General features: G+C 45.1%; 1 protein-coding gene and 1 pseudogene across 1 annotated transcript in view; one reads left to right on the forward strand and one right to left on the reverse strand.

Moving 5' to 3' along the window:
• Positions 1-16,356, reverse strand: part of LOC136553247 (D-amino-acid transaminase, chloroplastic-like) — a 31,723-nt gene continuing 15,367 nt past the window's right edge. Inside the window, exons 3-4 of the mRNA XM_066544626.1 lie at positions 521-1,379; positions 1-447 (exon numbers count right to left, since the gene is read on the reverse strand). Of these exons, the coding sequence (XP_066400723.1) occupies positions 353-447; positions 521-1,379 (954 nt within the window). The 3' untranslated portion in view covers positions 1-352. The remainder of the gene's footprint in view (positions 448-520; positions 1,380-16,356) is intronic.
• Positions 3,538-5,149, forward strand: LOC136455617 (uncharacterized; annotated as a pseudogene).

Below are 16,356 nucleotides of genomic sequence, written 5' to 3' on the forward strand. Positions count from 1 at the left end.
AACAAAAAAACTGATTCGCTGCATTTTGCCGACTGCACGCAACAGGTGCGCCATGTCTAAGCAGAACTCATGCACAGTCAAGAAAAAGATGCGAGCTGAAAAACAACAAACTGAAGAACATCAGAAACAGGCTCATCAGGTCCATATATATGTACTCCTAATAGAAAGAGAGGCTCTCATACTCTCTCGCATGCTGTATTATTCAGCCAAGTCAACCACCATTCGTTTCGTCACAACGACAAACTGGTGACGGCTCACAGTACTTGATTACTTGGTCGACCAATCCCAATTCAACAAGCAGCGAGGAAATTAAGTACCGTGACAGAGATACAGCTTTTGTCGGGATTGGTCGCTACTGCTTGTATGGAACGGGGATCCTGTCGGGGCCAGACCTCATGTCCTCCCACAGCAGATCAGACAGCGCCTGCATCAGCGGCCCAACCTTCCCTGCACAAGCACGCACCAATTTCAGTGTATGATTCAATCCATGCCATCAATTCAATCCATTCAGATTAAGTACCGTCACCGATGGGTTTGCCGTCCCACTCGACGACGGGCAGCACGGGGAGGCCGCTGCCGACGAACGCCATCTCCACGCTGCGCTTGGCATCCTCGGCCCTGATGTTCCTGGTGCTGACGCCGGCGAGCAGGCCGGACTCCACGAGCCTGGGCGCCAGCGCGAGCACCCTCTTGGCGGTGCACCCGCCGAGGATCTTGTCGAAGGCCGGGAGCACGAGGTGCTTGTCCGGCGTGACGAACGCCACGTTCACCATGGGCCCCTCGGCGACGTACCCCTCCTCGTCCACCCACACGGACGCGAAGGCGCCGCGGTCCTCGGCGTCCATGATGGACAGCACGTTGGGCAGGTAGTTGACGTTCTTCATGGTGGCGAACTGCGGCGGCTTCATGGGCACCGTCGCCGTGACGGCGCGCACCCCGTCGCGCCCGCACTGGTCGTACTCCGACGCGATCACCACGCCGTAGAAGGCCGGCGTCGGGCAGCCCCTGGAGGAGAGCAGGAAGTCCCCGGGCCCGGAGCTGAGCCAGTAGCGGATGGAGCCCCTGCGGCACCCCGAGGCGGCCGTCATCTGGATCAGGATGCGCCGCAGCGCGTCGCGCGGGAACGGGGGCGTGCCCACGCGCGCCGCGGCGGCGGAGCGGAGGAAGCGGTCCAGGTGCGCGTCCAGCTCGTACAGGGCGCCGTCCAGGATCATGGCCGTGTCGAACACGCCGTGGCCCCGGTGCACCATGTGGTCGTCGATGGGGAGCACCATCATGGCCGGGTCCAGGATGATGCCGCCGAACACGCTCGAGTACATGGCCGGGTACGGCGGCGGCCTGGACGCCGCCGCCCATTTCTCTTGCACCTTCTGCAGCACCTGCGCTCGGATGTCTTTCCCGTCATTTGATGCATAAAAAGGTCGTTTCTACCATTGTTCAAATAATGTTAGTGGGAAATTGAGATAGTGATGATGGAACAACAGATAGAGTATTAGTGTCTAATTTGTGGGTTGTGACTCCTCACTCCTGAGCACCCATGCATCAATAATAAATTAACTAATGTGTGTCTAGTCATCTTGCAAGGAGAAATCGGCCATCATTAATTTGGGTCTGATAAGGACCCTTTAGTTTCCTAACTTTGATTGGTTAAGGTTATATATACAGAAATGCTATATTACAATATTGAACAAACTAATGCACTATATATATATGATATAGACTTGGTTAAACTGACAATAACAAAACGAATACATAGGACATTTTGAAACGGACGGAGTAGAGTAGTGTATACTGCAGGATGTGTCTATAGGGAGAAAATTGCATTTTTAGCAGCCTAAACAATGCGCTTCGCAAAACTAGCATCCGAAACATTGTTTTCGTAAAAATAGCACCTAAAACAATTGCTTCTTGTTTTCTTTACCATTTTACCTTTTCTCCTTCTTACTCTTTATTTCTCCTAAAATCTGGACAAAAGTGCCTCTGTGCTAATTGAGACGCTAATTTCACGTAACATCCGCATCTGCTCTGGGCAGCGCTGGTCGCCGCTGCAGGCCTGGGCGCTGGCTGCCTGCGTGTGACTGCATGTGCCTGGACACATACACTAGATGGCCACATACCCATATAATAGAATAAACAAATTCATGCATATCACACGGTCCCGCCGCCGTCTCTCTTTCCCACGCGAGCCCTAGCTGGCTCTCCACGGACGACGTGCCACCGCCACTCGAGATGACCCCGCCGGCCAACGCGCCGCCGCCGTCCGACGTGCCTCCGTGGCCCGACGTGCTGCCTCCGCTTGATGCCGCAGCACACCCCATCGCTGAGGGGGACTTGATCGCTACGGTAAGAGCCATGCTGCCCGTTGTTGCGACACCGGCCTTGCCGCACGACGCGCCGAGGCCGACTCCACTGCCTACCGTACATAGGTATGCGATGAACGACTGTACTCCTATTCTCCCAATTCCTGTCTGAAGTGCAGTTTGATGAGGTTAATATGATTTGTCAGGTCCGATTTAGAATTTGTGGAAACTATGCCACCAGTTGATTGGGATAGCTTGCAGATCATAGAAACACATGATGAGGAAGGATGAATCAAACTTTTGAGTGAAGATTAGATGTACGTGTTTTTAGGCTTGAGAGACGAGGAGTCAGGAAAGGTAGCTGCATCACATGATTGTGTAATGGTTGAGGAGGGTAGTCGTGAAGATGATGCTGTGATTCCTAATAATGATGGCATACCCACTGAATTGGTTATTTCATATGATAAGGACCACCCACAAATGGATCTTGGTACGATGTACCCATCAATGGACGAGTTTAGGTTGGCAGTGCGACAATTTGCAATCAATGAGGAGTTTCAATTAGGGACAGCGCACTCTGATAAGGAGAGATTTAGAGGTTTCTGCAAGTCTAGTGATGATTGCCCAGGGAAAATAAATGCCAGCAAACATACATGCCAAAGCACCGTGGAGGTAAATATAGGTAGCTATATCCCTAAAAATTAGTGTGATTTTCGTAAATTTATTTATTTCTTATTACTTGTGTAATTTGCAGGTCACAGCTTTAACTGATCGCCATACATGTGTTTCTTCCATGAGGATGAAAACTACTACAGCTTCTCAGAAATGGGTAGCTAGCAAGGCCGTGAGTATCCTTAGGGATTCTCCCAATATGGGTGCTAAAGAATTACAGGATAAGTTGCAAAAAGATCACTCTGTCATAATTTCATATGACAAGGTATGGAGGGGTAGAGAAATAGCTCTGGCCGAGGTTTATGGTAAATAGGAAGAGTGTTTTGAGCTACTCTTCAGACGGAAGGCCGAGGTACTGAAGAGGTCACCTGAAAGTATAGTGGAGATTGACGTAATTGAAGCGGATGGTAATGTATATTTCCATCGTTTTTTCTGTGCTCTTAAACCATGCATTGATGGTTTCTTGGAAGGATGTAGGCCTTACTTGAGCATAGATTCTATAGCACTTAATGGAAGATGGAATGGTCATTTAGCCTCGGCTATAGCAATTGATGGTCACAATTGGATGTACCCACTTGCATATGGGTTCATAGCTTCTGAAACGGAAGACAACTGGACTTGTTTATGAATCAACTTAAGAAGGCAATAGGTGATCCTTTACTCCTTGCTGTGTGCACGGATGCATGTAAGGGCTTAGAGAATGCAGTAAAGAATGTGTTTCCTAATGCGGAGCAAAGAGAATGCTTTCTTCATCTTATGAAAAATTTTCAGAAAAGGTTCAGAGAGTTTGGCAAGATGTATCCCGCGACAAGGGCTTATAGGGAAGAAATATTCTATGATCACATGGCAGCAATTCTTAATGAATCTGAAGAAGTGTTGAAATGGTTAAAAGACTACCATAAGCTGTTGTGGTATATGTGTGCCTTTAATCCAGAAATTAAGTGTGACTACATCACTAATAATATAGCAGAGGTTTTTAATAATTGGATAAGAGACATCAAGGACTTACCTGTTGCTGAACTTGCGGATAAGGTGAATATAGCTACCTATATTTTTCCTACATGTGTTTTTTCAAATGTATATGTTCGATATTAATTGTGTAATTTGCAGGTCAGAGAGATGATCATGAAATTGTGGAACAAGAGAAGAAATATTGGAGATAGACTACCAGCTGGCAGGATACTTCCAAGTATTATGGTTCAGCTAAAGGCAAATACTAGAGGGCTGGGACACTTAAAAATACATGCATCTGCTAATTGGAGTGCAGAGGTCTAGGACAATAGCAAGAAAGTTGAAAGGCATATTGTGAAGTTAAATCAACGGACTTGTACTTGTCTTGAATGGCAACACACTGGTAAGCCATGTCAATATGCATTGGCCTTTATAACCACACAACTGGGAGTTGACCTTGAACAATTTGTGCATGAGTATTACTCGGTGGATAAATTCAAGGATGCTTATGGTAGAGAGATTGAGCCAATGACAGACAAAACACAATGGCTCAAGTGGAGTTGCCATTTGTTGTTGGTGCTCCTCTTGCTAAAGGAAATATGGGAAGACGAAGAAAACTCAGGTTGAAAGGATGTCTTGAAGGTGGCCATAAGAAGAAAGGTGCTAAAGATGTAGAAGGTGACAATGCTACTGGTCCAAATAATGATAATGCGCCAACTAATGCTAAAGGGAAGAAAATGATTAGAGGCCCAATGACTTGCAAGAAATGCGGTGAAAAGGGTCACATGCAAGCTAGTTCCAAGTGTCCACATAAACAAAAAGAGACAAGTCCTAGTTTTTTGTTGCAACCCTTGAATCATCATGTCATTACAAATATTATTTTTTTGAACTTGTAGAAAGAGGCAGCAGCCTAGAAAGAACGTTACAAAAGAGAATCCAGATAGGCTTAGCACCCCACAAAGGCCAACAAGAGAACAAATACTACGGGATAGTCCAGGAAGGATAACGAGAAGGTACAAAATAGTAACACATTTAACCTATGTCATTTTACTCTAAACAAATAAAAAGATTTGTCTAATTGTCATTACACACATTTGTGCAGCCGTCTTGCTTTTTTACTGGGAGATAACAGTTCTTCAAAGACCTCCACCACTACTCCTATGAGGATACCTACTGCACTTGCACCAAAGAAGATGACTCCAAAGAGAAAGCTACATATTGGATGAATGATATTTTGCAAGATGTGGTCACTTTTATTTGATATGAGATGAACTCATTTAGGGTTAATTTATGGGTCTGTGAGATGAACTCCTTTAGTCTAGTGTGAGATGACCTCGTTTTCCCTTGATATGTGAGATAGACCCATTTTTCCTTATCTGTGAGATGAACTTGAAAGAATCAAGATGCCCAAGAGGTGGGGGGGGGGGTGAATTGGGCTAATTCTAAATTTTCTTGCAATAATCAAATCCTACGGATAGCCCAATTAACCCCTTGTGCCTAGAAAAGTGTTTCTATCAAATTAACGCACAAAAGACTTGCAATCTATGTTCCAAACTTACTCTAGCATGGCAATTCTATGAATGTAAAGACAAGTATTGAATTGCTCAAAGTGAATACTTAAAGTAAATGCTCAAAGTAAATGGAGAGAGGAACGCGGCGATGTTTTGCCGAGGTATCGGAGAGTCACCACTCCCCACTAGTCCTCGTTGGAGCACCCGCGCAAGGGTGTAGCTCCCCCTTGATCCACGCAAGGATCAAGTGCTCTCTACGGGTTGATTCTTCGACACTCCGTCATGGCAAATCACCCAAAGCCGCTCACAACTTGAGTTGGGTCACCCACAAGCTCCGCCGGGTGAACACCAAGCTCCCAATCACCACCAAGCCATCTAGGTGATGGCGATCACCAAGAGTAATAAGCACGAACTCTCACTTGACCACGCGAAGCCTAATGAGAAGATGGATGCACACTTGTCTACTCTTGATTCACTAATGAGGTTTTACTCTTGGATTCTCAAATCACAAACACCTCACTAGGACCTTGCTCTTCTTGGCACTCACAAACATGTTTCTCAGCTGTTGAAATGAGCAAAAGTAACTCCACACATGAGTGGAGCTTCTATTTATAAGACAGCCTGAAAAACGAACCGTTATGAGCTTCTGCGGGGTGACCGGACGCTCCGGTCATGCTGACCGGACGCTCTGGTCAGTTCAACCCATGCAACAGTTCTCAAGTGATGACCGGACGCTGTTAGGGTCCGGTCAGTAATGACCGGACACGTCTGGTCACTCTTGGATGCTTACTGTACTCGACCGGACACTGGATACTCAGGGTCCGGTCACACTTTCTCAAGTCTGGACCCTTACTGGAGTCGATCGGACGCTGGCCCTCAGCGTCCGGTCACATTGACCTTCTAGCATCCGGTTACACCAGACTTGTTCTCCTCGATCAAATGAACTGACCGAACCCTGTGGCCAGCGTCCGATCGCTCCGGAGCCAGCGTCCGGTCAGTATTTGACCCTCCATTCACTTCCAACTCTTGATCATTTGTAAATGAAGTTGCTCCATGGGATCAAAGGGCTTCGTAGGAGCTACCTAGAGCTAGTTTTAATAAGTGTGCATCACACCTAACTCACTAGGCTCAAATAGGTCAAGCTACCCGTCCATACCCCCCTTAATAGTATGGCCAAAGGAAGAACAAAGTCCTAAACTACTCTAAGTGTCTCTCCAACTCCAATCGACACTTAGAACTAGTCATCCTTAACCTTGTCGTCAATCCTTTGAAAACCAAAACGATTTCCATCGTAGAGGCATGACCAACTCGATTGCCCAATCGATCTCCATTACCATGACCTAACTTAATTGCCTCTACAAAACACACGTTAGTTATAGTAATATTGTATTATCATTAATCACCAAAACCCTACTAGGGGCCTAGATGCTTTCAATCTCCCCCTTTTTGGTGATTGATGACAATACCACCTCGAGTATGTGAAAGAGTGAGGTTTTTGATGGGCTTGGTTCATATAAGCTTTTGTTGAAATGAACAAAAGTGTTAGTCAAGCTTATATGACCCAAGCCAACACAATGTACTCAAAGGATGTGAATTAAGCATGAGTACGATTAACCAAGCTCATTTGCATCGGAGTATAAACGCGGAAGCAAAGGCAAATGAGCAATAACACAAGTGATATGACATATAAATAATGTAAAGTAGAGAGCACACATGTCATATATCACAATCACGAAAATATCACTATCACATAGATATAATAATATGCATGAAAGTTAAACACACGAATGTATAAAAGTAATAGTGTATCACACAAAAGAAACTCCAAATGTAAATAATAAGCTAATACTAGATAACTAGCTCCCCCTAAATGTCGCTCCCCCTAAGTCTACATACTCGAACCCTCTCCCCCTTTGGTGTCAAACACCAAAACCTAGGGGTCGGTCGGCGGGGCTGCAGCGGACGAGCCGAGCGCTGAGGTGCGAGGAGCAAGCTGGAACTGGGTGCCATCATCATCTGACCCTGAGCTCTGAACTGACTGACCCTCTGTGGTAGGAAGTGTCGCTGAAGCGGTCTGGGTCTGAGCTGGGACAGGTGCTGCCTGTGAAGCTACTGGTACATCTGTAGGATCTGATGATGCGACTGAGCTAGGAAGCCTCTGAGTAGTCACTGCGACTAGGGCTGCTGTAGAAGGACCAGAGGCATGCATATGAGGTGGTGTGGGCATGCCAGTCAGCTCACTGAAAGATGCTCCAAGACTCCTGGAGACTGACATGTCAGGCACAAATAGCGAGGGTGACTGCTCCGGTGTGAAGCCCGTCTGAAGTGGAGTGAACTGTGGGGCTACCATGGGTGAGGCTAACTACTGGGACACCTATACAAGAGGTGAAGCAAACTAAGCTGGAGGCTGTCCCTGACTCTGGAGCCCACTGGGCTGTACTACTGGAGTCATTGAAGTGGTAGCAGGCTGAGCAAGCTGGGGCGAAGGCTGTGGCTGTGGGGCCCTAAGAGCTGTCACTACATGCTAAATGAAACCCATAAGCTGCTGCTGCAAGAGTATCTACTGCTGATGCATCTGCTGCTGCTGCTGCTGCATGACCTGCTGCTGCCTCTGGAACTCGTCCTGTCGAGCCTGAAACTGGGCAAAAGTAGTAGATGTCTCCTGTGCCTGTCTATCCTGTGTCTGCTGCATCCGCTCAAGAATAGCAATGAGAGCGGGGTCTGTCTGCGGAGCAGGTGGAGCAGAACTGGAGCTACTGGCCTCTGCATCGTGTCTGCATGGAGACATCTGAGGAATAGGCTGGTAGTCATCGTCAGAGCTGTCACTATACTCGCTCACCTCCTGCTATGCCTCTAGCTCCTCCTCCTCAGTGGCTGCAATCCCTCTAATAATCTCATCCTGCTGAGTTGTGGACTCTAGCATGTCGGGACGACAGCTAGGCTGTCTGGGTGCCTGAGGAGTGCTATGTCTGATCCTCTGTGACAAGTTGTAAGTTGGGAACTCTGTGGTGGCACCTGTATACTCATCCATCATACCTAGGGGCTTATCAAGCACTACTCTGTGGATGAGAAACGTGATCCAGTGAGCATAGGGAAGCTGCCTATGACCCTTGAATCCCTCAGCTATTGTATCCTCCATCTTTGAAAGAAGGAGGTCCCAGATATCAAATATTGTCTGCTGCATCAGGGCATTGAGAAGCCAGAGCTGTAAGTGAGTTAGGCCCTCCCTATATCCCAACCTGGGAAGCAGTGTCCTCCTAATAATGGCCTCTAGCACTCTCGCTGTAGGAGTCAAGTCACTGGGGTTCCTGCTCGACCCCTCACCAAAGGGCTCCTTGAAGCAATGTCGCACTAAATCTGTAGGGGGCACCAACCCTCCATGAGGATGCCTAGGAGGCTCCTACTGTCCATAACAAACCTCATGCATCCTGACAGGCTGATCCTGTAGCCTCAGTATCTCTCTGGCCCTCCCACTCGTTACTCTGTAGTCTCTGTCTCTAAAAGCAAAGTGAATAAATCTGTGATGTGGATCAATGAAGAGTTGTTGACACCGTTTTTTGCACGTGTCAAAATAATCGGAGTGGACTAATCGGCAAGGGGAAAGTTATTGAATACTTTGATAGCCAATGAAAGCCAGTTTGTAAAAATGGTTGCCGATAGCTGGTGATGATCGATGGAAAGGTTGATTTGGACTCGGGCGTTGCCGATGAGGTTGGAGGAGTTATTGTCGATGCCGATGAAAGGAGGCTTGAAGATTACTGCCGATGAAACAGGGAGTATGCCGATGAAGGAAGACTTGAAGACTACTGCCGATGAAACAGGGAGTATGCCGATGAAGGAAGACTTGAAGACTACTGCCGATGAAGCAGGGAGTATGCCGATGGGAAGGAGGACAGTGAGATTTCCATCGTAATTGAGGCGGACAGGGAAATAGATAGGAGTTGATTTCCTTTTCTGTATTTGTTAGGTTATGATTCGTGTAAGAGTCACGTGTTTCCTTAGATATAGGATTGGTGTCCTAGTTGTGTTTGGTTGTGTCTCTTTAGATCAGGGTATAAATATGGAGTAAGGGGCAATGTAATAGACAATATCAATCAATATCAAAACCAACTTTTACTCCTATTTGCATCTACTTACTTTTCGGCGACTTCGTCAATTTGCATATTTTTCCTTTTTACGAGTTCTCATTGATTCGGCGAGCTGCATCGCTTCAGTGCGACCTTCGGTGATTCTCGAGTTCCGCGTGAGCACCTCTTGGCCGTGACTTCCGGGCGTATCGCTGTTGTCAGGACCAAAGTGTTCGTATCTTCATCCTTGTCGATTAGCAGGTCAAATCGACTGGCACGCTTTGGATATCGATTCGGGTATTAGCCCTTTGTGTTTGCAGATCACTTTTGCATCAACACATCTTTTGGCACGCCCGGTGGGACAAATCAATCAATATGTTCAATTCCGAGATCGATCCAGGGAACATTATCGCAGTATCAGAAGAAGATCTCAAGGAAGAACAGAGGCAGGCTATGGAAAAGGCTATAGAAGAATACAAGCAGCTTTGTCTGAGATCGTTTAGCTTGAACAAGAGTGGACAAGTCATCCAGAAGCAAGATTTGCCGTTGCCTCGGTAGGTTACCTTTGACTCCAATCCTGGTAAACTTCAAGAGATGGTTAATTCTGCAGTAAATCATGCTTTGATTAATCATTCCAATGTGCTGTCCAATACTGTTCATAATGCTGTGGTTCGAACTCTCAAAGAAGGACAAGCGGCACCACATTACGTTGGGCCTGCCTATCATCAACCAGAGCCGGCATCTGTCAAAACTCCATCGGCTCCTTCGGCCGTTGTGGGTACAGAAGTTACTTCCCCACTAGTATTGGCAGGCTCACCTAATATTCAATCTACACCGATACAATCAGATCAGGTGTTACCAGGAGGGCGAGTTCAGCTTAATACAGATCTATCGGCATCAGCTATGTCAGGCCCTGTGTCTCAGAATAACCAGATTCCTACTAATTGGTGGGGATATGGCATGCCTCCAGAGTCATCTGCTTTCAATCCTAGATTACCGCAAGTGTTTGATGCAGCAGGAAGAGCGCCTATATCATCGGCCGTTTCGCCGATGGCTCAAGTGCCTCAATATGCCGCAACTACTTCTGTACAACCAACTCCAGGAGGTTTCCAGATGCCTATGATTCAAACATTCAATTCAAGTCCATCGGCGAGCGTACTGCCGATGCAGCAGAAAGCCCCTGCTATGAGTCAAACTGGGGTTCAGTTCATGCCTCAAACCGGTTATAATTATCCAACAATATCAGCAAATTACCAGCCATCGGTAAGTTTTGTACCGATGAGTTCTAATAATGATTGGTCAGGACAGTTACCTGTTCAACATACAGTTCAGCGAAATCAGCAGGTTGCAGGGATTCAACAAGGTCATATGCAAGCTGGTTTCCAGAATCAAGCATCGGCAGCCCAGCCGATGAATCCTTTCCAACAGGCTAATGGACCACAAGTAACGGCAAATATGCCGATTGCTGGAGATCGTGGGCTACAAAGATATGTAGAGGGATGTCAGCAGGCACCTCCTGTAGAAATTCAACCAGTTCGTCAGCAGGAGGCTGATGCTTTTTGGGCCGATAAGATAGCAGAAATTGTGAAGGATCAGTTTGGGATAAAGCCCAAGGTCAATACTTATTCTTATCGAACTCCATACCCTCCTGCATACGATTTAATTCCTCTCCCAAATCGGTACAAGGTACCGGATTTCACTAAATTCTCTGGGCAAGATGATACATCAACAATGGAACATGTCAATCGCTTCATTATTCAATGTGGAGAGGCAGCTAACAGAGATGAATTAAGAGTTCGTTTATTTTCATCATCTTTGTCTGGATCAGCATTTACATGGTTCATTTCATTACCACCAAATTCTATTATTACTTGGGTTGATCTAGAAAAACAGTTCCATAAGTATTTCTTTGCTGGAATCCATGAAAAGAAGCTTACCGATTTAGTAAAATTAAGACAGCGTAATGATGAATCGGTAGAGAGCTTTGTACAAAGGCTACGAGATGTAAAAAATAAGTGCTACAGCCTGGTGCTGGACGATCGGCAGCTTGCCGATCTGGCTTTCCAAGGGTTATTGCCACATCTTAAGGACAGATATGCTTCTCAGGAGTTTGAAAGCCTCAGTCATCTTGTGCAAAGGATCTCTGATCAAGATACTAGGGTTTTTGAACCTAAAAAGAACTGGAGTAAAAAGGTATCATTTGTTGAAGAAGTAGGAGATTCTGACTCTGATGAAGAACCAGTTATCGGCTTAGCTGAGTGGGTTAAGAATAAAAAGCCGATATCATGTCCCTTTGGTCAAAAAGAGCCAGAAAAGTTTACCTTTGATATTACCAAGGCCGATAAAATATTTGATCTTCTGCTTCAAGAGGGCCAAATTAAGCTGTCACCTAATCATGTGATCCCATCGGCAGAAGAGTTGAAGAAGATTTTGTACTGCAAATGGCACAATGCAACTTCACACAGTACAAATGAGTGCAAGGTATTCAGGCAACAGTTACAATCGGCTATTGAATCTGGGAGAATTAAGTTTGGTACTTCCAAGACCCAGAAGCCGATGAAAATTGATCAACACCCTTTTCCAGCAAATATGTTGGATGCCAAAGGAAAGACCAAGGTATTGACGTCAGAGGCTGCTGAGAAAAACGCGTCAGTAGACCCCCAACATCGGATAACTACCGATGATGCAAAGAGTAAGGGTTTGTTAGGAGAAAGCAGTAGTTCCAAAAATCCTCCTCGACCTGGCATTGTGATTACTCATCGAAGGCAGCAGGAGGGTTGGCGTCAACGTAATGACCGATATCGGCAACAGCAAGAAATGAGACGTCAGGAAGAGTGGAATCGGCATAAAGATCATTGGAGATGTCCGTTCTTCATCCATTGCTGGGAAGAAGGTATTAAGTTGCCAACTATTGAAAATTGCCCTGAGTGTAATGGTTATTACGGAGTCAATCGTTCGGAAAGGAGGTTTCAACGTGGTAATCAGGGTTTGTCTATCAACGAGCCGATCAGAGGCAGAGCATCAGTGCATGATCGGCTGGGGGGCAGACTTAGTGTACATGAGAGGCTTAGTAAACGCGCTGGATATTTTCCAAGGAATCAAGAGGAGCTTGAGGAGATGGCAAACGCAAGAGTTCCCGATGAGGAAATATTCTACAGAGACCCTAATATACGTCGTGTAGAACCAACTAGGACTTGTTATCAGCCGGTTTGGAAAACCAAGTTTCCTCGATGGTGCCCAGAGGGTCTGACAAAGACGCAGAGAAGGAGGATGCAACGTGAGCGTCAGGAGGATTTATACCAAGAGGAAAATTCCTCTAATGAAAGGCCTGGTCATCAGCAGTGGCAGGTAAAACACAAAAATAAAGGTCCATCGGCAGATGTCAATATGGTATTCATGTTGCCGATGGAGTTTTTGGCACTACCTGATAATGAGGAAGAAGCTGTTCTCTCTGATCAAGTAGCCCAGTTAACACTAGATCCAATGATGGCTGTTTTTGAGAAACCTACCGATGACGAGAGACAGCATCTTAAAGCTTTATTTGTGAAGGGCAGAGTTGATGGGCAGCCTGTGTCTAAGGTACTTATTGATGGAGGGGCTGCGATTAATATTATGCCTTACGTGATGTATCGGAAACTTGGTAAGGGAGATCAAGACTTGACCAAAACCGATATGATGTTGAAAGATTTTGAAGGCAATGTGTCACCGGCTAAAGGGGCAGTGTGCGTTGAATTGACCATCGGCAGCAAAACCTTGCCAACGACGTTCTTTGTTATCAACGGCAAGGGTGCATATAATCTGCTTCTAGGGAGGGATTGGATTCATGCTAATTGTTGTGTTCCTTCTACAATGCATCAATGCCTCGTACAGTGGATTGGGGATAAGATTGAGGTCGTCCCTGGTGATTCTTCTTATATCATCGCATCGGCAGAATCAGATACTTATGAGCGAACTAAATGCATATCGGGAGAAGCTTGGGAAAAAGAGTTCCTTAGAGTTGCTGATTATGAAATTCCACCGATCCAAGCAGTCGGTTCTGAAGAGGAGTTTTAATGGATAGGTTTGCCGATGATGGAAAATTAGGTCAAGGGTTCACATCGGCAGATGATTTAGTAGAAGTAGATATCGGTGATGGTGATAGGTCGAGGCCTACTTTTATTAGTGCTAAGTTAGATTCCAAGTGTAAGCAGCGAATAACAGATTTGTTAAAAGAATATAAAGATTGTTTTGCTTGGGATTATACTGAGATGCCTGGATTAGACCGATCGATAGTTGAACATCGGTTACCTATCAAATCTGGATTTCGGCCACATCAGCAGCCAGCGCGCCGATGCAACCCTAATGTACTTCCTGACATTAAGGCCGAAATAACTAAATTAATTGAAGCAAAGTTTATTCGGCAATGTCGATACGCAGAGTGGATCTCTAATGTGGTTCCTGTTTATAAGAAAAATGGAAAACTTCGTGTTTGTATTGATTTCAGGAATCTCAACAAAGCCACACCGATGGATGGCTATCCAATGCCGATTGCTGATTTGTTGATTGATGCTGCGGCTGGACATCAAATTATCAGCTTCATGGATGGTAATGTAGGTTACAATCAAATATTCATGGCTGAGGAAGATATTCCCAAGACTGCTTTCAGATGTCCAGGACATGTGGGGTTGTTCGAATGGATAGTCATGACGTTTGGTTTGAAAAATGCCGGTGCTACTTATCAAAGGGCTATGAACTTTATTTTTCATGAGTACATCGGCACATTAGTGGAGATCTACATTGATGATGTAGTGATTAAGTCTGGAGATATCACAGCACATTTAGCCAATCTGCGAAAGATACTGGAGTGCACAAGGAAGCATGGATTGAAGATGAATCCTAATAAATGTGCATTCGGTGTATCGGCAGGACAATTCTTGGGTTTTATGGTGCATCAGCGGGGCATTGAAATCAGTAGGAAGTCTATTGATGCAATTAACAAGGTGATTGCTCCTGCCAATAAGACTGAATTACAATCTTTGATCGGTAAGATTAATTTCATTAGAAGATTCATATCTAATCTGTCGGGTAAGATCAAGGCTTTCAGCCCACTACTTAGATTGAAAGCTGATCAGGAATTTGTATGGGGAGTTGAACAGCAATTAGCCCTTGATGAAATTAAGAAATATTTATCAAATCCTCTAGTGCTAGTTCCACCTCAACATGGGAAGCCTTTCAGGTTATATTTGTCAGCTGATGATGCAGTTATCGGTTCAGCTCTTATTCAAGAATTTGAAGGGAAAGAACGTGTTATTTATTATTTGAGCAGAAGATTAGTGGATGCTGAGACGAGGTATTCGGCTATCGAGAAATTGTGTCTGTGCTTATACTTTTCTTGTATCAAATTAAGGCATTATTTGTTATCTGCCGAATGTACGGTCATATGCAAAGACGATGTGGTCAAGTATATGCTGTCGATGCCGATATTAAGTGGTAGAATCGGCAAGTGGATTTTAGCATTATCAGAATTTGAACTACGCTACAAATCAACTAAGGCAGTTAAAGGGCAAGTGATGGCTGATTTTGTCACTCAGCATTGTAACACGGTGGATTCTCTGGGGATTGCTCCCTGGACACTTTTCTTCGATGGGTCCACATGTGGTGAAGGAGCAGGTATCGGCATTGTGTTAATTTCACCTCAAGGAAAGAAGTATGAGTTTTCATTGCCGATTGTTGCTACAGCGACAAATAATCAAGCTGAATACCAAGCCTTGATAAAGGGGTTAGAATTGCTGAAGGAGATACGTGCCGATGTTGTTGAAATCTTTGGTGATTCTATGCTAGTTATAAATCAATTGGCTGGAATTTATGAATGCCGAAGTGAAGCTTTGATTTCGTATTATGAAAGGTGTTTGCAATTATTGAAAGGATTTAGAGATTTTCGTCTTGAACATATCTCTCGATTGCATAATGAGGAAGCTAATCGACTGACTCAGCATGCTTCAGGGTATCAGCCTATTCAGGAAGTGCTAACATCGGCAGTTGATACCGATGACTGGAGGAAAGAGATTGTCGATTATTTAAAGGATCCATGTAGAAAGGTTGAGAGACGTATAAGGTTCCAAGCTACCAAATATGTGCTCCTCGATGGTGAATTATATTATCGAACTATAGATGGGGTTTTACTCAGATGTGTTAGCAATGATGAATCGAAAAGCTTGATGGGTGAAATTCATGAAGGAGTATGTGGGGCACATCAATCGGCTTTCAAGATGAAATGGATGATCAGAAGGAATGGGTACTATTGGCCGACTATTCTTGAAGATTGTTTTAAATATTTTAAGGGATGCCAGGGGTGTCAGAAGTTTGGTAATATTCAAAGAGTGCCTGCATCGGCTATGAATCCTATAATCAAACCATGGCCGTTCCGGGGATGGGCTATTGATCTCATTGGTCAGATTTATCCGCCATCGAGTAAAGGACATAAATTTATTCTGGTTGCTACCGATTATTTCACAAAGTGGGTTGAGGCAATTCCTTTAAAAAAGGTGACATCGGTCAATATGATTGATTTTGTGAAAGAGCATATTGTTTACCGATTTGGTATTCCTCAGACTATCACTACCGATCAGGGTACTATGTTTACATCAGGAGAATTTGATGAGTTTGCTGTAGGTATGGGAATTAAAATTTTAAATTCTTCTCCATATTATGCTCAAGCTAATGGTCAAGCTGAGGCTTCTAACAAAGGGATCATCAAACTCATTAAGCGCAAAATTGAAGAAAATCCTAGGAGGTGGCATACAGTATTAAATGAAGCCTTGTGGTCATATCGGATGTCATGCCATGGTGCAACCAAAGTAACGCCTTATCAGTTAG

Source organism: Miscanthus floridulus, chromosome 5 (genome assembly GCF_019320115.1).
Source record: "Miscanthus floridulus cultivar M001 chromosome 5, ASM1932011v1, whole genome shotgun sequence".
Classification (NCBI taxonomy): domain Eukaryota; kingdom Viridiplantae; phylum Streptophyta; class Magnoliopsida; order Poales; family Poaceae; genus Miscanthus; species Miscanthus floridulus.